Source organism: Leptosomus discolor, chromosome 8, assembly GCF_034619465.1.
Source record: "Leptosomus discolor isolate bLepDis1 chromosome 8, bLepDis1.hap2, whole genome shotgun sequence".
Classification (NCBI taxonomy): Eukaryota; Metazoa; Chordata; class Aves; order Leptosomiformes; family Leptosomidae; genus Leptosomus; species Leptosomus discolor.
In genome coordinates, this window is record NC_141398.1 from 27,332,055 (window position 1) to 27,353,780 (window position 21,726).

Genomic DNA, 21,726 nt, shown 5'->3' on the forward strand with positions numbered 1-21,726 from the left:
ATGTATGTCCAATTTGTTTAAATGTTTCCTAACCTTATAATTCTCTGGCAGAGGTAAGTCTTCCATGCTCCAGACTTTGGCATGGGTTTTAGGAAACTCAGATGACCGAAGGCAAGTCTTTCCAGTAAAGACCAAGACAAAGAAGGTAGTGTGTACCTTGGTCTTTTCTGTGGTAAGATGGAAAGTCTTGCCAGGGCTATACACTGCATAGCAAGAGAGAAAGAGAGTCGTGCCACATGCATATCCTATTTTATCAGACAGGATCAAACTATTCACATTTCCCTCTCGCCATTTTACCCTAACTTTTTTTATTCACAAAGTGTGTTGAAAAATACCACATTTTATTACACAGCCATTACACTGGCCATTAAAGGTGACTCCACCAAGATGCCAGCTTTGTTTCGAAATGTCGAATTTGTACAGCAGAATTTTTGAATAGCCTTTGAGTGGAAAGGGGAGGTAGTACAGAATCAAGAGGTTCTTGGGAATTGGAGCGGTTTTCAGTCATATTTTAGAGGCATGATGTGTTTATGCTGGACTTGGGAGCAGAACTTCGATAACATGCAGGTACCTTTTGGCTTAGTATGTGTGTTGTCTTTTGACCCCAGTTGCTCAGCAAGACCTAGGCAGCTATGCTACGCTGGTTAGCTCAGAGCACTAGAGGGCACTTGTGTAGTTCTTAGAGGAACAGTGCTGCTGAAGGGCAACGCAAGACAAAATATTTCATGACATACCAGTTCACAAGTTTCTCATATTCTTTAGATTACAGCAGCCTATATGCTGCTTTCCACCCTTTTTACTGCATATACATACATGCTTCTTCAGTTCTTCTCTTATCGTAAGCTCTGTTTTGTAGGACAACTAGAGAAGGTGGTATCTGCCTGGCCATTATGCCTCAGTGCAAGAATTTGAGGCTGCTTAGTACCCACATGCAACTTCTGCAGGCACAGGCAGTGTTTATTTAAAAGGTGCAGACGTATCCTTCCGTCGCAGTTTGTTCTAACCACATTTTGAATACTGATTAGTGCCAAGCAAATAGCCATTCTTTTTCTCTTTACCAGATCAACCACAAATACCCAGAGAGACGGCTACTGGTAGCAGAATCTTGTGGAGCTCTAGCACCTTACCTTCCAGTAAGTATTCATACTGACTCTGAATACTTTGCTGGCGAAAGCAGGGTGAAAATCTGTTGCATAATGTAAACATCTTTTGTCATTTTAAATATTCTCAAGTGTGTATGTAATGTGTAGACAGTCACATTGTCTTCTACTTTGTGTCACACATGTGAGATTCAATAAACCACATTGAGGAGAGAGCTTATTATAAAGGAATACAGGCCAATCTAGCTATAAAATGTTTTTAAAAACTGTATGTTCTAACAAAATCATCTTTGTTTCAGTAAAGACAAAGCAAGGATAGCTAGGACCAATTAAGGAAATAATCTCTGAAAAAAATAATTTGCATCCAATAACGGAGTTCTTCAGACACTGTGGAATGTTACAGGAAGAGTGCTGCCAGTCAGAAGCAGCGAAATTAAGTCAGTGGCAAACTAGAATTTGAAGTTTCAAAGAAAAAAGGAAAATTAACCAAATTAAAAACCCACTTCTTCAATTTAGCAATGCAGTGATTAAAGATTCAAGTCTAGGTCTGTAGTATGTTTTTGCTGTAATTATTTTTGGTTCCATATGAATTAAAGGACCTGAGTTCTGTGCTTAGTGGGACAAAGGCCTCTCTAATGAGGCTACTGATATTTTATATTCATTCACATTCTGTTGTGAAAACTGAATGTGCAATATTCATAAAAGGATCTATGGCTGGAGAAAGGAATTCATGAGTACTAATAAAGTGCCAATTATTTATAAAAATTGATGTAAAGCCATGTTTCTTGTTTCAATGGATTTAACAAGTATGTTTCTTGTTTACAAACAGAAAGAAATTCGTAGTTCGTTAGTACTTTCCATGCTGCAGCAGATGCTAATGGAAGATAAGGCAGATTTGGTACGAGAAGCTGTGATCAAAAGCCTTGGCATCATTATGGGATATATTGATGATCCAGACAAATATCAACAGGTATAATTTGGTTTGGGTTCTGTATGTATAAAAATGTCTTCTGTAACTATTTCGTGAATAGGGAGATGCACAATATCGTGTATTTTTATTGAATCTTTCCAGACACTTTAAAAATTTTTATAGTTTGTATGAATCTTGATTATACTGTATCAGCAAGAACAAAAAGAAAACATATACTTACAAGTATCATTAGAACCTCAGGTATAAGCCTTGTACAGAAGCTTCTCTAATAATTCATCATTTCCATCCAAGAACATACCACATCATTGCCCACCTGATACTATTAGCCCATTTGATATCATGACTTGCTAACAGAGATTTGTCTACTGCAACAAAGCCTACTTGTAGTTCAACTTAATAACCACCTGACAGTGTTTCAGATCAGTGAAAATGAAGACTTCTAATCCTGTCTTTGAGTTTTTGAAGACAGAGTGGTAAAATGTGTTTGTGTTGATTTTGATAACTGTAGAGAAATACTAGCAGGACCATTGAACCACCTACTGTTTACCTTTGTAGATGTGGTGGGATTATCTGTTGAAAGGCCTCCATGTACTACTTGCTACCTTGTTTTATTTTTATTAGTGTAAAGTTTTAAAAATCGATTATCATCTTTTTCTAGATATCTGATATCATCTGTTTCTAGAAACAGTCTGCATGTTTTATGTATGAAACCTTAGCATAAATTTTATGAAAGTTGTTACATTCTTCATTGTCTTTTGCCAGGGCTTTGAACTGCTGCTTTCAGCTTTAGGAGACCCTTCAGAACGTGTAGTTAGTGCAACACATCAGGTATTTTTACCTGCTTACGCTGCCTGGACAACAGAATTGGGAAATTTACAGTTCCATCTTATACCTACACTGCTTAATAAAATTGAAAAATTGCTCAGGGTATGTTTTCAACTGTTTCTCCATTGGAGAATTTTCTTTATATCTTTATTACATATAAAAAATACAGAAATGTAAATACTTGATGTTCTATGGGGGAAAGATTTTCTGGAGATTCTTCTTGTAACTCTGTAACTTTTACTTGTCCTTTGGAAGAAGGAAAAAACCACCACCACCAAAACCTGAACATATTATCCTTTAACAATGTTTTGCTTTATAGCCCAATAATCAAAGTGCAGTTCAGAAAATGCTTACTTGGGACTGTGAGCAGATGATATGTTTTTCTGAGTATGTTTGCCCTATGTTTAAATTGTTTTTAAGTGTCATGTAATGTAGTTTTTAATAAAGTGCAATATTTATTAAACCAAAAAAATAAGTAGACTAGAGTGGTTTAGTTAGGTCATTTGCAATTATGAGCCAGTATGCACACTTGGTTTGGTAGATTTCTGGAAAATAGGGTATCTCATAACTATTTAACACACTTAATCAAGATGCTTGTTTTCAGAGTACAAGCATCTAGTTTATTCAATTCTTAGATGCTTTGGTCTCAGAGACCGACGATTCACACTTCCAAAATGTCCTGAAAAACATTCTTTCAGAATATTGGTGTGTTCATCAACATGAACTACTAAATGCTAAAAACTTGCATCCTTTAAGTAGCACTGACTTAAGGGTGACAAGGGGATATGGATGGTGAAACAAAGTAAGCTTGTGGTTAGGATAAATTGCTATATAATTAGTGTCTCTGTGTAGAAGCTCATCACAGATGTGTTGGTCTTTTGCCAGGGACTACATGCTTAAGCAACAGATCATCCAAACCAGAAACTTTAAGTAAATGTCCTGTTTGTTTCAGGAAGGAGAACATGGCTTAGATGAACATAAGCTCCACATGTATCTGTCTGCTCTGCAGTCCTTGATTCCTTCACTGTTTGCACTGGTGCTACAGAATGCACCTTTCACAAGCAAGGCTAAACTTCAGGGAGAAGTACCACAAATAGAAGGTAAATGATTGATTTCTGATATGTGAAACTTTTATAAACGTAAGTATAATTCAGTGAGAAATCTCAAATCGCTACTAACTGCAAAGGAAGGATTTCAGGAAATAGTCCACATTTAGTTGGGATTTGTATTTCAGGTTACTACATAAACATAAGTTGCAGAATCTGTGTGTAGACTTTAGATTTTTATAGCACCCTGTCTGTATGATAATGATTTAAGTTTATGTCCCTAAGCCTTTTTTTCTAATCCACCTGTTCTTCATGTTGTATTTTCATATGTGGCAAGTACAGAGAAGGAAATTCAATGAACCTCTGTCATGGTGTGAATTTTCTTTCTTTAGTGATGCTGAGTTGACAGAGAGAATAATTTGGGTTTTTTTTTAAAGGCAGATTCCAGCATAGGAAGATTTGTCTTGACTTGTCATGACTTCGTTCTGTTTTTCACTTTTCAGGAAAAAACATCTTTCTATTTGTTTCCTTCCTCTGCTCCTACTTTATTCCTATGAGAGAAATCAGTCTGACATGAACCCTTGTAAGATAGTTAACTAATTTCGGGTATCAACGTATTGATGCAGAAGAAATATGTAGGTCATGAGTATTGACGAACCGATTACCAGTAGAATAAAGGAGAACTAAATGTTATCCTTTTGGATTTTTTTCTGTTTATTTAGCACTGTTACAGGCAAAATGGCATCTTTCTACCCAGTGACATAGCTTTCTGTAATCAAATGAGAGTCTTGCAATGAAATACTTAGTTATCCTAATACCCAACATGAATTGTGGAGAAAAAAAAAATACAGTTTTGCCTTATGGTTTTCCTCTTAAATGTTTTTTTCATATTGGTCTCCCTTAACAGATCCTTAAGTAATGTTTCCTTTTTTCCACTCATTTTTACACTTGAGAGACCTGATTATCATCAAAGAAAGTTCTTATTTCGTCTCTCGTTATTTCTCTTTACTTCTTAAAAGAAGCTTTTGAGAAAGCAAACCAGTCCTTAATTGGACTTCCTAAAGGTTGATGAGGAATTCATTTCCCCTAATAGTCAATAATAGCTCAAGAAGGCTGGCTTCGGTGTCAGTTAATTCTTACAAATAAAAAAAACTATGAAGTGGGAAAAATATAGCCTAGCACAGAAGTTTCACTATCTGTTATGTGTCTATACAATATCTTAGCAGACTGAATGGCGTCATAGTGAAGGTATACTTAGATCATCAATCCTAGCCTGCAGAATATTTCTCCTGTTACAAATACTTTTTAAAGATATTATAGGTAATGACTGCCAGATGCTGATAATGGTGCTGTGTGTGAAGATGCAAAGAAAGGCTAAGAACTGTAAAGGAGAATTTGGAAATGTGCTGTGGTAAAACTTGTTCAGCTGACTTGATGATGTCAAAAAGATGAGCACTTTTTCCCCTAGGTGGCTACTGCTTAAATAAAGAATTTTAAAATTTCAGATTTCAGCCTAGTCTGACAGTTTCTACCTCCACACAAAAGCGGTGGAAAAAAATCTTATGTACTTTCACTAATCCAGGAGCACTGCAGGAGCTGCAAGCTTGCCTTCTTGAATTTTGCAGTAGGCAAGATGTTGTTCTTGTTGCTTAACTCCGTTGCTGAATAATTTTAGATATGCTTGACAGTAGACTTTGAATCCTCAGATAATTGAATGGTCTAGAATTTTTGCGAAATCTTGCTTTTTTACATGTAAATTATTCTCTTCTGACAATTCACATAATTAAGGAGTTGGGGGAGGGTGTGGGGCATGTTGAAAACTACAGTCCGAGTACAGAGCCCTGAGGGACACCACTTGCCACCAATCTCCATCTGGTCATTGAGCCATTGACCGCTACTCTCCAGCCAGTTCCTTATCCACTGAACAGTCTATCCATCAAATCCCTATTTCTCCAATTTAGAGAGAAGGATGTTGTGGGGGACTGTGTCAAAGGCCTTACAGCAGTCCAGATCCAAAATCTGTAGCTCTTCCCTTGTCCACTGATGTAGTCATTCCATCATAGAGGGCCACTAGGTTGGTCAGGCAAGACTGCCCTTTGTGAAGCCGTGGTGGTGATGATAATTCCATCATGTCTCTGTGCCAGCATTTTCTCTTTTTAAGTGAGGGTTATGTAATCTCTTCAGAGATGGATTTAACCTACTGATTTCTAAAAACCAATTTGATAACCTTACACAAAGGCACTAAAGAGTTTCAGGCTTAACTATCTTTACTGGCATCACCTCCAAGGTATCTTCATTTTCTTTGTTCATGATCACTTGTTCTCTGCTGTTACAGTCACTAGATTTCCGCGACCCGTATCGCCTCTTCAGGATGTGGCCATCATCATTGGAAGCCGTGAACAATTAGCAATGTTGTTGCAACTGTATGACTATCAGCTAGAACATGAGGGTACCACAGGCTGGGAGACTTTGCTATGGGTAGTCAATCAACTGTGAGTTAATTTGTATCTTATGATTCCTAATTTTAAAATGTGTCAAAATTAATAGTTCTTAAGCATGATTATGTTTAACAATTATTAAACATAAGCGCTTTAAGTATGATGGTGTTTAAGAATTATTAAAGAGGAAAAGGTTGAATTTTTTTTAGCCATTTTAATTTTCATACTGAATTGACTTTTGATTTTACTCATACAATATCAACTATCTAGCAGAATGTGTAGGTAACTACTTGCTCCAAAAAGTTGTTTCTTATGTCTCTGCACTAGTATAGTAAATGCTCTGGTGAAGTAAGATTGTTGTATTTTGAGTATCTCATGAAATACACTGTTCTGCAGTAACAGATGTTTGAAAACATAGGTCAGACTTTTCTGGTATTTAAGCCCTTATGTTCTTCAAGGGTCAGGAATTGTACAGAACGTGTATATAATTTTATTAGAACCGATAGTGCTGTGTGTGCATATATATATTTATTAATATAAACAGTAAATCTATATGAGTGGGACTGGAGAGAAAAAAAAGGTCAGAGTAGTGTTTAATATCCTTTTGTTTCCGGATTTTTAGGCTACCACAGCTTATAGAAATAGTTGGCAAGATCAATGTAGCATCAACTGCCTGTGTCCATGAGTTCTCTAGATTTTTCTGGAGACTTTGTAGGACATTTGGGAAAATTTTTACAAATGCTAAGGTAAGATATTACCTTAAATATTCTGCACAAATAGTACATTGATAATATATATTCTCCATATTTATGGTGTGTCCGTATACTCGCACTCTGTGACCATTTATATTTGCATGTCATACTGATGCTTTTCCATTGGTACATTTAAACCTCTATTTGAATCTTTTTGATTCCTCTTTTTTTGACCATTTTGGAATCACTGTCTTATCTTGCCCAACAAGGATTTTTTTTTAAGCTATATTTTTCGTATTTGCTTTGTGAATGGCATAAACAGTGGCAGAAATAATCCTGGTTCTAGTGATTTAACCACTTTCTTTCTTCAGAACAGCACACTATTCAGTGTTTGTGGTGTATGTAAGTACTCTAGCCTGTACTTGATTGGAAGCTTAAAATTAATGCTTTCCCTACCCAAAATATTTTCTATAGATGATATCTAAACACTTTTATCAAGGAAATATGCAATTTTTCTCAAAAAAAAAAACCCTTCTGAATATAGTTTTAAAATATTTTAAAGAAAAATTATAAAACATGAGAGGGTTATCTAAAGACAAAATTGCAAAACAGGGTTACTATTATGGGCTGCCTCCAGAGGGGAGATTAAAACCAATCTCTGGTCTTAAAAGCCTCTTCTGTAAGTTACCTTCAGAACCGTTGCTTCTGTAAAATTGTTCTGAGACTGATTATCACAGCTATATTTTGGAAGAGAGCACTTCATGGATAGCAAAGATGTAAAACTTTTTTTTTTTTTTAGCACATAGCTTGGTAAAACTGCAAACCCTAAAGCCCAACTAAGCGTATTGCCAAGAGACTTCAACTTTTCGTATCAGCAGTGCTAAATATTGCTACCTCAGTGTGGGTACTCAATAGAAGTTGTTACATTTTTATGTCATACTTTCAATTTTTGCAAAAGCTGGCTATGCTTTTTAAAGTTTTTTTTCTTTCTGTACCTTCAAAACGTCCTATTTTTTGTTCGTTTTTTTATTTTATTCTTTATTTTTTCCTAAGTTAATTGACACTGGTAACAAGTTTTCTTACATGGGATTCATCATGCTTCGTATAGGTAAAACCACAGTTCCAGGAAATCTTAAGGCTGTCTGAGGAAAACATAGGTAAGTAGCTTTTTACTCAAATGAATAAAAATTGATCTTAACTGCAACTGGAAAAAAAAAAGTCAATCTCTTCTTTAAATAGTGTTTTCAGACTGCAGTTTTCAAATTTGTCATCTTTCTGAAATGCTGAAAATCTAATCTTAATCTGAGTGGAACTCTGAAGTTGTAGGTGGTGTGTTTGTGTAAAGTACAAAATACCTCAAATCCAAATACCACTTGAGCATTCTTTTAGCACATGTGTGCGTGTATATGTGCATATATATGTATATAGATTCTTCATATATATAGAAAAAGGTGAATATATTTAATACTTGCAATACACAGCTAAGTCTACCATATATATGGAAAGTACATAGTGTATACATACACAATACACACACACACATATACACGTATATGTATATATAAAACCTAAATTCATCACTGTGTTTCATTAGATTCCACAGCAGGTAACGGAGTGCTAACAAAAGCCACAGTTCCCATCTATGCAACAGGGGTCCTTACGTGTTATATTCAGGTAGGTTTGGTTTTCTGTTTCTTTGTTAAATGTATCGTAATATGTACAATTTATTCTACCAAAAAATCCTCACTGCTTTCTTTGAAAACTTACCGTGCTTTTGTGCTTTGAAGATGGATAGATAAGTGGGCAGCTGTAAACACATATAAAAGCAAAGTTTTCTAGTTGTGTTGTCTGCTACATTTAGATGACAGTCATCGTTGTTAAAACTTGCATTCAGTAAATCTTAAAATGACACCTGGCATCTTCACTGCTGCTAACTTTGACATTGACAGCTGCCATGTGCCTCTATCAGAAATACTAATGATATTCCATAAATGGGTTCTTGGCCGTTTAAGTGGCCCTTGCAAACATAATTTTACAGAATTTACTGAAACAGATAAGCAGGGAAATCGCCATTTGGGGAATAGTTGGAGTCTTAAAATTTTAAGTGTTACCTAGTTCTAAGATAAACACTCCATAATCCTCCAGTAACCAGAAGTTACAGACTGAGGTATGCATAGCTTCCAGGAAAAAATAAATACTTCATTGTCTCACATATGTTTAGTGGACTGTGAGCAATCACAAAATGTCCAGAGCCACGGAAGTGCTTAAGTACTCTTCTTGAAAGTTTCTGTAGTAAAACAATTTGGGTAATTCATGCACATGTGCTTAGCTGATAAAATACAGTCTCTTCCTGTGTTTGCTTTGAAAGGTTCTTGTTCTTAAACCAGAGTTTTGAAGTTCATAAGATGAAAGGCTAAATCTAGTTTGTTCTCGTTCATAGTTTGTCTCTCCCGTAGTTGTAGGCCATCACAACTGCAGCAGTACTTCTGCTACATTCAACATGTGCTCTTATTTCAGGAAGAAGACCGCAAGCTGTTAGTTGGATTCTTAGAAGATGTAATGACCATGCTTTCACTATCCCATGCTCCTCTTGATAGCCTGAAAGCTTCCTTTGTGGAACTGGGGTAAAGAATATATGTCAGAGTTGACTAGATCTAATTATATTAAAGGTTTTTATTAAAAGCCGCTAATCTGGCTGTAATTTTAGTAACAGTGATACTTCGGGTGAATAAAGAGTATACATGCTTTTTTTCCTTGGTATTTCACAAAACTTAATCTCTAGATTAAAAATGTAGTGGTAAAAAAATTGTGAGGTGTAAAAAAAGAAACACCAAAACCGAGACAAACCCACAAAAACCAGTCATTGAGAATAAAATGGAAATTCATTTTGTATTTTCCATGCTATTATGATGTCTTCTAGATATATTTTTGCATTCAGTTGAGTGTTATAGTATATTAAAAATTATATTCTTAAAGTTTTTTATAAAAATATGAACTGCCAAATGCAACATTTTCTAGACAGCAGCACGTTGCCTGTCCTTTAGAATGAGGTAAATATTACATAACCTTCAGAAAGGATACATGTTGGAGTTCTAGTTTTGTTCAGCAATGGATTCCTCAGACTACATTTTGCAGGCAAAGAGCATATTCAGGATTTAGGAGTAGGTTTGGTTATTTTGTTGTTTGTTTGTTTGTTTGATTGCCCAACTGTTTTCTTTTAGTGCAAACCCAGCTTATCATGAGCTGCTATTAACTGTCTTGTGGTATGGAGTTGTCCATACTTCTGCTCTTGTTCGATGTACAGCTGCTAGAATGTTTGAGGTAAGTGTTACCCAAACTTTTTTATAGCTTTTTAAAACTTGAGTTTATTTTTAAAAACAGTGATTCAGATAATGTTGCAACATTCTTAAAAATTACAGATGGCTTAAAGTTGTGTACTGTGTGATGGAGCAGGCGGTGGTTGTGCAGTTGTTTCCATATCTGTTCTCTGTTCAACAGCCCGTCTTTCGTTAAGCAATTTGTCATTAGCCAATTGCAAGATGTTTCAGTAGTAACTGTATGTGTTCTTTGATCTGCTGCTGACTTGATTGTTGCATTCTGATTTTTCCATGCTGAAAAACGTTTCCTAATGATGAAAGCACATCTCACTACTAAACTCTGTTTAAACCAGAATCAGTCATGTGTGTTTGCTTAGGTCTGTGCATAAACAAGCACCTCTCTGAGTTGTAACATTTGCTTTTGCTATTCAACACATCACCAGTAGCCTAATTCACAAATTACTAGTTCTCAAAACTTTTTCTGTATGAACTTGCGTTGTAATTCAAACTAGTTTCCATTGGCATCAAATATGGTGGTAAAAACATACTTTTAACCAATTTTGTATTTTTTGTAAAAACAAAAATAAGCTACGATTCCTTTACTTGCCACACAGTGACAGCTCCATCTTTCCCTTAACATCTATAAATCTGTTCAGGCTAAAGACTGTTACATTTAACTAAGAAGTTTGCTTCTGTTTCCACATGATGCCTTTGTTTCGTCTAGTGTTAATTAAAGAAGGCAAATACAAAAACTCTGGGACGTACTCCGCTTGCTAAACAAAGAGGTTACTTTTTTTTTGCTTGTTAGACGTATTTCTAGTCACACTGTTTTGTCTCTTCTACATTAACTCAGTTGGATAGCTTTGCAGCGGACCTCTAGCTGAACCTGCCACCTTGTATCCATTTGCAAAACCAAATCTCAAGTCTCCTTTGGAAGAAAGCGCACTTGACATAACCGTTAGTGTTCTTCTGTTGCTGCACCTCTCCAAGTCATTGCAGATAAAGCACTAAACAACCACTGTAAGACATATCCGCGAGACGTCAGTTGAAAACATCCAACCAACCTTGTCGTTTTTGTTTTGTTCCCTACCCACCCCCCCTCTTCCTTTAAAAAGGAGATGGCAATTTCTGGTCACCCTTCAAATATTTTTTGCATTGTTTGTTTCTTTAATCTAACAAGAACATTGCTTACATTTTATATTTGGAATAATAAAGATTTTTTTTAATAAGCATTAGCCAAACATGTGAAGGATCTCAGTTACAACAGGCTGTTGTCTTGGCTGCAGTTTCTTTTCAAATCCAACTGCATGTTGATTATTTTTAGGTGGTCCTGCATGCTATTTGACTGTTTCCTAGTATACTTCAGTTTTTACTAAAGCATAAGCAACTTTGTTGCAGACATTTTTCTCATTTGAAAATAGAATCATATTACCACTTCCTTGCTAGCCATAGCATTCATATTTATACATGGCAATGTGTAAATTTGGGAAGTCACTGGTGTTAAAGAGGTGATAATAGTTGGGTTTACTTTTGGAAGATTCCTTCATTCCAGGAATTTCTGACATTTCAGAGGCTGCTGAATAGCAAAGCCCAGGGATCGGATAGTAAGATAAGGAGTACATCACCAGCAGGACAGCTATATGAGAACTGTAAAGATTCTGAGCAGCACAGTGGTCCGTAGAGCAGCACAGTGTGCTCCACGATTTGGGCCGGCCAGACTGCATAACGAAACCTTTACAGTCTGTTAAGGATTGGAAGGACACAGAAGTGATTGTGAGACATTCCACCCCTTCTCTCTTTTGCCCATCCAGCTGTTTCTGTTGCTTCTGTGTTAACATTTTCAGTCAGTGGTTTCCCATTTGAATGTTGATGCAAAGGGATTTGATGGCTACTGGTTTGAACATGAAGCACATAGTTGAATTATAAGCTTTGTTGGTCTGTTTAGGTTCAAGGCTAGGAACGCTTCTCTTCAGAATAACACTTGAATTACAAAGCGTATTTTATTTTCTGTAGACAGAATGATGCTTTTTGCCATGCTTTACCATAAGGAGAAATGTGGCAGCCCACATAGTCAAAAAGCTAAGATCATTCTAAATTGTTTGCTCATTATACACATCCCAAGCTTTTTTTTTTTCCAAAACCTACATTACCTCCAAGCTTTTCTCAAAATTTTGATTGGTAAAGAAAAGTCAGGTCCCTATTTGCTCAAAATTGAATCTAGTAAGCATTCAATATTTTAATCAATGGGAATGTTGGCAAGTCTGTTTGAGAGTAAGATCATTGTAGTCAAACAGTGAGCTATGTCCTTAACAGCTGTGTGAAGAGTAGCCCGTAAGCTCAACACATCAGCACTTCAAGTTGTTGCCACTGTAAATAATCATGAAATATATTAATGTTAAAATGTACTAGCTGAACTGACGTTCCTAATACTTTCTGAATAATAAGTATAGGAAGTTGCAGCTTTCCCCCTCCAGGTGCTTTGCAGCAATAATGATGAGTTCTTACACAGCTTAACAATTCTCTCCCCATTCTGCCTTCTTCGGTTATTAGGCCACAAGATGTTCAGTGCCGGTGTGCACCTGTGCATGCCCATACATACGTGCAGACACAAATATTGCTTAATAAAAATCACTGCTTTGTATAGAAGGCTTCTGGAAAGCCGAGTTCCTTCCAATCTTTCACAATTTACTTCGTTTTAAGTTCAGGGTCAGTAAAGAAGAGTGCTCAAACAAATAGCAGAACGTAAAACCTTCGGTTAGAGGGAGTACATATTGCCTGCTTTTAGTGCTGCATGGTGTACCGACAGCTACTGCTTTCCCTATGCCAAGTAGATCTTAAGTGTTCTCTTATTACACTGCTGGGGGGGAAAGCATAGAATTTAATTCGTGTTCGTGATGTAATTTGAGTAATCAGAATATAGCTAAATATTAAAAAGACATTTCAAATTTCACACAGAAACTACTGATAAGCTTTTTATGTTTATCTCCTAAAACCAGCAAATATATGCAGACTTCCTTACATGAGATACAAAATGAAAATATCAAGTCTTTTCCCTTTTTTATTAATGCAGACAAAAAAAAATTTTGCTGAATATGGAGAAAGTTTGGAACTTTTCATTTTTGAAAATTAGTAGGTTTTCATATGTAGAAAACATGTAAAGGGCATCTGCTACATATGCAGCAGATGTATGCTTCTGTATAGCTACATGAGTAATGTAACAAAAAAATCACCTGAGAACATCTGAATTCAAACAATTTCCATGTATTTATGGGTAATAAATTTTGCTGTGATCTCAGTTTTTAACATTTGGGATGTATTGCAACAACTATAATCTTTGTTTGCGAAAAGACTTGGTGAAATACATTTCATGAATAATCCAAGGATTCTCCATTTTCTACCTGCATAGGCCACCAAGGGAAGCTTCGGAAGTTTTGCATATGTACTGCCTGGATGGTGGTTAAATCTAAAATAGTCTTGAATGACTGAGGGAAGCTTAGTGGCATCTGAGAAGGTGCTGTTTGTCACACTATGGAAGGTCTGAAAGGTATCACTCAGTGCAGAAAACTACATGCATTTGGCCTAGCTGAAGACAAGTATTTTGCATGTGACAGCCACTTTCTATAATAAATAGCATTCCACCGAGTTAGGAACACCCTTTAGATTAAACTGTCAAACTCAAATTGGCGTTGGTTTAGTACTTAATTTTATGTCATTATATGTATAATTATAATACATATTATATTAGTACTTGAAGTGTAATACATAATTACTTGCTAAACTTTTGAGAGGTCAAGTTTTTGAATAGCTGAAAATAGAGAAAACATCATCATATTGTTGAATTTGTCAGGTTTGTGCTGATTGCCAGACCACTTCAGCTTTCTTCAAGTCTTTGCATATATGAAGGACTAGTGTAGCAGTATTGGCTTAGCTTCTAATTTTGGTTTGCTTTTTGTGTTTTTTTCTCTTTATTGGTTGTGCCGTTCTTCTTCCCATGATACTGTGCTCGCTCTTTCCGTGCATCACCTGTGATGCCCCCCTGCTCTGACCACTCAGCTGTTGGTGAAGGGGGTACATGAAACTCTAGTAGCTCAGAGAGTTGTTCCTGCTCTCATTACTCTCTCCAGTGACCCTGAAATGTAAGTTTCCTGACTGTCTTACATACCTAGTATCCCTCTTAATACTTAGGAAGAAATAACCATCAGTTCTATTTCTTATTCTAGCTGAACAAAAATTGAATTACATTTGAACAAATTAACTTTTAAATCATTTATCTGCAAATACTGCAACACCTAGAATGAAACTGGATAAAATTGCTGAATAAACTTTAAATAGAAAACGTAAATAAATGTAATTTGATTTTTATGGGTTTTTATATTTAATCATTTTCTCAGTTCTGAGTGCTTACATAATTTCTAGCAGAAAGCTGGATATTAATATGTGCTATCAGCTTTACTACTGCAAAATTAAATATGATCTGTATTACTGAAATGCAGAATAGATTTGGCTGTATATAATTTCTAATAGACAACTGCAGTACTTCATTTCTTGGACATTCTGATGTGATATTTCTTTCAAGCTAAGGAGGGATGCTTTGCTAATCTCAGTAACAGGTTGTTATGATAAATGCTAGAGCATGAATAGAGTCTTAATCCTTTTAATGTCTTGTGTGGGTGACTAAACCAAGAAAAACCCCAAGAGTCTGCCTGCCCATCCTCAGTCACAGCTAACCTAGTTCTTCAAGTTTACCAAACCGTTTTTTATTGCATGTTGACTGGTTTACAGCTGACTCTTCGAGGCATGAGTGAAGCCTTAGTTGACAAGCGGGTTGCTCCGGCCCTTGTTACCTTGTCCAGTGATCCTGAATTGTGAGTTTCAGATTGAGACCTTGAGTTAATCCTGTCTGTCTTTTTCCTGGTCTGCTTTTTTGTTTCGTCATTGCTAGAAACTAATGTAACTTAAAGTACTAATTTTTTAATTTTGCTTTATTTTTAATTAATTTTATTCTTAATGTTTAGTATATCTTAAAGACTCTATTTTTCTGTTATAGTTCAGTAAGGATTGCAACAATTCCTGCTTTTGGGACCATCATGGAAACTGTTACTCAGAGGGAGGTAAGAAGCCTGTTGTTAGGCTGTTGTTTTGTACCATAAGAAGTGGTTGTTTTATAAATCCAGAAATCCAGTAATTTATTAATGAATGGGGGGGGAAGCAGTTTATAAATTATTTCTTCCTTTGCTACTCTTCCAAAATGCTTTCCAGTTTTGCAATAGTCTTTTTTTTTTTTGGAAATAAACTAACACTCTCTTAACTAATGAAGACGTTTCCTTATAAATATCCTTATAAATATCAAACCACACATAAACAAAGAAAAACATATGTAGAGGAGGAGGCCTGTGCTAGAAGATGGGAAATCCCATGCTCAAAATGTTTTTACAGTTGAGAAATCCAACTCTGTTATTTCCAAATAAAATAGCTTTCCTTTAAAATGCTAACCAGAAAGTCATGGTGGGATTCAGTTACCTCCACATAAGCATATTGTACCATTTTAGATGCTTTAGGGTATCCTGCTTGGCTTCCAACTACTTTAGAAGGGCACAAGTCACCTGTAGTTCTTGTCACACCTGCTGGTTTAGCCCATGGTGTCCAAGATGGCATTAAAAGTCATTGTAGTGACATAACTGAAGTAATCCTTGAGGATAATACAGATATGCAATTCTTACTTGTCTTTTGAATGATGAAACTTTGGTAATAGATCACAGATCTGAAAAAGACACCCAGAATTCTGCTGTAAGCAGTAGAAATACTGTATTTTATATATATTATAACTGTACAAACAAATTTCTTCTTAAAATCCTTGCAACTTTTTGTAGATCTTGCATTCTTCCTGTAATTTCAACATATTCTAAAAGAATGTGTTTGAGGAAATGTGAGAAGTCAGTGATGACTCACAAGTGCTTGGAAGATGGATGTTACAATTTTGTAGCTTGGAATGCACACCTATAATCAGTTTGGGAAGAATACTGTTTTGTTACCACACAAAAATTACTGTATCCATTGCAGTAATTATAATAAGCCTTAGAGTACAGAGGTGATACCTCCTTCCAAAATGTAGCAAAAAATGTAATTTTTACACCTTTGAATGCAAATTAAGTACTTACATCATCTTAGACATGTCTATATTTTCAGATTTTCCAGCCATTTGTTGAAGAAATCTTTTTAGTTCCATTGATTTTACAATGCTTACTTTTGCATCTTTTGCAGAAAATTTTTCAGCATACTAAATGCGATACTTTATAATAAAAATAATGTTAATTAATTTGTAATAAAACAGGAAAACTCCAAAAATATTATTAATAAGAGAGAAATTTTAATAGCAGGTAAAAAATGCGAGTATCAAAACCAAGGAAACTGAGGAGAGACCAGCTATATGGAAGCACCTGTCTACAGTTAAAGATAGATCAGATTAAAACACTGTTAAGAATCTTTAAAATGTAGAGCTGCATTGAAGAGTTTGGAACATCCTGTCAGAAAAAATTGTAGATTAACAAAAGGTCCCAGGTTTATCGTCTGAAATATGGAAGACTATAGACATGCTCTGAACTGACCATTACAGTTTCTAGCATCTTCATTCTTTTGTGTACTTTTTTCTGGGAATATTTAAGCTTCTGGAAAGGGTAAAAATGCAGCTGGCATCTTTCCTGGAGGACCCTCAATATCAAGACCAACATTCTCTACATACAGAAATCATAAAAACATTTGGAAGAGTTGGACCTAATGCTGAGCCCAGATTTAGAGATGAATGTAAGTTGCATCATTGAGAAGGTGCAGTCTTCCTCTTTCTGTCCCAAAGCTAAGCTAATAGTATGCTGCTTTTATTGATTTTTTTTTTGTCTTTACAAAAAGTTTAATTAAAACCTTTGTTTTCAGAGTTTGCTATGTTCCGAGTATTTTAAGACTTTGCTGATATAATTTTCAGTTTACCTAACACTGGTGTGTGTGTGTGTATAGAGCACACATGATGAATGATTTCAGAGCCAGAGGGGACTGCTCACTTTGCTGCAGAGCAAACTTGAAGTCATCTTTTTTTAATAACTTGACATGTAAAATGCCTTCATCTTCCGCCCTCCCCTATTCCTTCACCCCCTGCTGGCATATAAATTTCAAGTATTTCACACATCTTAAGTGCAAGTAAGTCCCAGATTAACAAAACGGCTTTTTTTCATGGCCTTGAAGTGTAAAGCACATAGAGGAGCAAAGTCAATTGTCTTAAAGATATTTGTAAACAAACATGACAAGCAATCCCAGCTCCCAGCTGGCAGGTGTCTAGTTTAGCAGGCTAAACTTGTTAGATAGCCTTCCTCTACAGTCAGTGAAGATTTCTCACGGCAGCTGTATTTATAAAGTAGAAGCATATTTTAGACAGCTTTAACAGCAGGAGAGTAATAAAGTTGCAGAATATTTCCTGTAAACTGTTACAATTTCAAAGGTACTCTAAGGTACCTTTTTATTTTAGGTGGTGTTACCACATTTTTATTTCAAGTTGATCGGTTAAATCCGCAAGGGCAGTCCCATCAAAAGCCATTATTTGTAGTTCTTACTCCCCACTGATGTGTGATGCTTCAGATGCCTGCGATTGCCACTTAGCAACTGTTTAGTGCTAAGCAAGTCTACGGAAAGCAATTTGAAATACTTATTCCGGTATTTACTTTTACAGTTGTTATTCCACACTTGCATAAGTTAGCCTTGGTCAACAACCAGCAATCTGTGGATTCGAAGAGACTGGATATCGCTACCCACCTGTTTGAAGCCTACAGTGCTCTTTCCTGTTGTTGTATCCTTTTTTAGGGGAAGTTTAGCTGATTCTCTGGTGGGGGTAGAAGTTTAATGCTTGAGAAATAACTAAGTTTGTCTTTGATTGTCATCTAAAACTTGATCTACTCAGTATAAAGAGGTTTTCCCAGAAGGTGGATGTGGTGGGTTGACCTTGGCTGGACATCCACTGCCCACCGAGCTGCTCTATCACTCCCCTCCTCAGCAGGACAGGGTGGGGAGAAAATAAGATGGAAAAAACTCGTGGGTCAAGAAAAAGGCAGTTTAATAAAGCAAAAGCTGTGTGCAGAAGCGAAGGAAAACAAAAGATTTATTCTGTACTTCCCATCCGCAGGTGATGTCCAGCCACTTCCCGGGGAGCAGGGCTTCAGCACACGTAGCAGTCACTCCAGAAGACAAACTTTGTCATAATATATGTCGTCCCTCCTACTCTGTTCTCTTAGCTTTTACTGCTGAGCAGGTGACACATGATATGGAATATCCCTTTGGTCAGTTTGGGTCAGCTGCCCTGGCAATGTCCCCTCCCAAGGTCTTGCCCACCCCCAGCCTGCCGGGTGAGTGGGAAATGGAGAGACACCTTGGTGCTGTGCGACACTGCTCAGCAGTAGCCAAAACACTGGTGGGTTATCAACACCTTTCTAGCTACCAATGCAAAGCACAGCATTGTGAGGGCTGCTATGGGGAAAATTGACTCCATCTCAGCCAGACCCGATACAGTGGAACTGATAGATTCTTCAGAAAAAAACCCAAAATAGCTACAAAAACAAAGCACTTGATCTTAAGCAGTAAAGTAAGAAAAAAATATGAGAAGAATGGTATGGGCGTATGAAATATATGAAGTTAAATATATTTAAGATCTTTTTTCTTGTTTATTAGTCATGAAGTGGCAAATGCTGTTCCGTTTTTTTGGGTTTTGCTGCCTTGGCTTGTCCCTGTGTTCAGTAGAATAACATTATTAGAAGAAAGGAAAAAAATTGCATAGCTTCAGAAGACAATCCGTATAATACCTTAACAACCTGGTTTTTAGTTATTTCAGAGGATTTAATGGTCAATCACTTTTTACCAGGACTTAAGTGTTTACGAACTGACATGGAACATCTCTCGCCAGAGCATGAGGTGAGTAGCTGTGTTTACTGAGTATGAGATGCAGGTGGCAGCAAAATTTGAAATGTAGACTCAAGAAAAAGGAAATGCTTTTACTATCTGTCTTTTCATCAAAACAAGGATACACTGAGGTCAATGGCCACGATATCATAGAACCATAGAATGGTTTGGGTTGGAAGGGACCTTAAAGACCATCTAGTTCCAACCACCCGGCCATGGGCAGGGACACCTCTCATTAGACCAGGTTGCTCAAAGCCTCATCCAACTTGGCCTTGAATGCAGATAAAAATTGATGGAGTGTAGGAGAGAAATTATGGGCAAGGATGAGGAAAGTGTAGTCCTGAAATACATGGGGTGCACTTCATTTCTGGATTAGTGTGTTCACTTCTGGGCTCCCCAGTACAGAAGCATGAGGCTACTGGAGAGAGTCCAGTGAAGGACCATGCAGTTGATGAAGGGCCTGGAGCACTGCTCATAGGAGGAGAGGCTGAGAGAGCTGGGGCTGTTCAGCCTGGAGAAGAGCAGGCTTAGTGGCGATTGTAACAGTATGTATAAATACCTGAAGAGAGGATACAAAGAGGATGGAGCCAGGCTCTTCTCAGTGGTGCCCAGTGACAGGACCAGAGGCAATGGGCACAGCTGAAACCCAGGAGGTTCCCTCTGAACATCAGGAAACACTTTGCGTACCGTGAGGGTGACCAATCACTGGCACAGGTTGCCCAGAGCGGTGGTGGAGTCTCCATCCATGCAGATACTCAAAAGCCATCTGGACATGGTCCTGGGCTACCAGCTGTAGGTGACCCTGCTTGAGCAGGGGGGTTGGACCAGATGGGCTCTAGAGGTCCCTTCCCACCTCAACTGTTCTGTGATTTTTGTGAATTGTAAAAAGCAGATTATAATAAGCAGACAGGACAACGTGGTACCTAACAAGATCTTCTCTGGTAGAAGGAGCTTACAGAAAGTAACAAAAGAGAAGAGTTAGCAGGAGAAGCTGACTTGAGAAACTTGAAAATCTTTACCATATGTCTGTGGGCTTTTTTGTAAATACTTGAAAATGATGAACAGTAGCAGAGATTGAAAGACATAGATGTTAAGTCAGTAGCTGAAAAGAGAGATGTAGTTTAGTTGCGTGTTGGGAAAATCTTGAGAGTATGAACATTTCTAGTGATGGAGGAAAAGATTTAATCAAAATGTACAAATGAATATCTTTCTGCTTTTCGAAGGTTAATACTGCACTTTCATGGGTTACTTTGTACTTGAGAAACATAGTTAACTTTTCCTTATGTTTGCAAAAGTGACTTAAATGAGATGACTATATTCTCTAGGAGTTCTAAGTTCTTATACGTGGTAACAAAGTCCCTTCCTCCAGTTATATTTTCAGTCTGATAGCTTATAGTCGCATTCTTTTATTTTCTGTATATTAACTATATTATTTTATGTAATTTACAGTACATGGAACTGGAGGTGAATTAATTTGAGACCTAAAGGAATCTGACTTCAGAAGGCTGAGTCAGAAGGAAGAGTAGTGGGATTTAGTTTAGTTTTCTTTGTTCTATCATATCCACTAATGGGATAACTGATACAAATACTAATACTTAATTTTCATGTAGTAGTTAGTGCAGCCTCCAAGGTTTGAGGGTGTAGTCACTTCAAAAGGTGCCCTTAATTAGAACAAAGGAGCTTATTTGGTTGAGTTTGTCTTGTAGCCAGAGAAGGAATTGAGGGCTTAAATAGGATTAAAAATAAATAAGTAAAGACAGCTCTCAGTCCCCCTTTACCAAATTCTGCATCGCTGTGATTAATTGGCTTCAGGCATGATGCCAAATGCTTTATCTTTTAGCCAGAGAAAAACATAAATTTAAAAATATTTACTCCTGCTCCAGTGGGTTAGAACACTCACTGCAGCTCTTACTGTAGAAATGGTAATCTGGTCCTTAGTCAGCTCCTTGCTGCAACAGGATGTTTGTAGGCACCATCATAGAGACCTCTGAGGCCCAGTTAGTTCTAATGTCTGTCTTTGAAGCCTTCTGTCTTAAAATTACGTTTTCTGAAGTAAATGTGATTTACTCTTTCAAGCAGTTAGACATTTGTGTAAACAGAATTAACCCTTTTCTCATTATTGTGGTCACTGTGGTGTTATTTACGATTCAGATGGCTTATCAGTTACAAAACACGTTTTGTCGTTCACAGAGCCTTAGCTCTTGTGGCTCTAGCATCAGTACAGAGTTTGTGCTCATCTTGGAAATGTAACGTTTGTGAATTGGCTTGTGATCCTGTCAGGAAGCATTTACCACTTTTCCCTCATATTTGCTTTCTTTTCATTCGTATAAACAAAAGTGCAATTTGGGCATTTAAGCCAGACCTTCTCATCTTTAAAGTGAACATTTCAACTTGTGCAGACATTTCAGATGTTTTGCCAGCATCTCTAACTCCATGTCAAGTG

The 21,726-nt window shown here is 36.8% G+C and overlaps 1 protein-coding gene across 1 annotated transcript in view; it reads left to right on the forward strand.

The window, feature by feature from the left end:
• RELCH (RAB11 binding and LisH domain, coiled-coil and HEAT repeat containing) overlaps positions 1–21,726 on the forward strand; it is an 85,220-nt gene that overhangs the window by 52,790 nt on the left and 10,704 nt on the right. Inside the window, exons 13-27 of the mRNA XM_086469576.1 lie at positions 1,062–1,133; positions 1,930–2,070; positions 2,794–2,958; positions 3,809–3,956; positions 6,238–6,394; positions 6,963–7,086; positions 8,141–8,189; positions 8,627–8,706; positions 9,550–9,656; positions 10,254–10,353; positions 14,403–14,485; positions 15,397–15,460; positions 17,012–17,150; positions 18,064–18,180; positions 19,207–19,295. Coding sequence (XP_086325702.1) covers positions 1,062–1,133; positions 1,930–2,070; positions 2,794–2,958; positions 3,809–3,956; positions 6,238–6,394; positions 6,963–7,086; positions 8,141–8,189; positions 8,627–8,706; positions 9,550–9,656; positions 10,254–10,353; positions 14,403–14,485; positions 15,397–15,460; positions 17,012–17,150; positions 18,064–18,180; positions 19,207–19,295 — 1,635 coding nt within the window. The remainder of the gene's footprint in view (positions 1–1,061; positions 1,134–1,929; positions 2,071–2,793; positions 2,959–3,808; positions 3,957–6,237; positions 6,395–6,962; positions 7,087–8,140; positions 8,190–8,626; positions 8,707–9,549; positions 9,657–10,253; positions 10,354–14,402; positions 14,486–15,396; positions 15,461–17,011; positions 17,151–18,063; positions 18,181–19,206; positions 19,296–21,726) is intronic.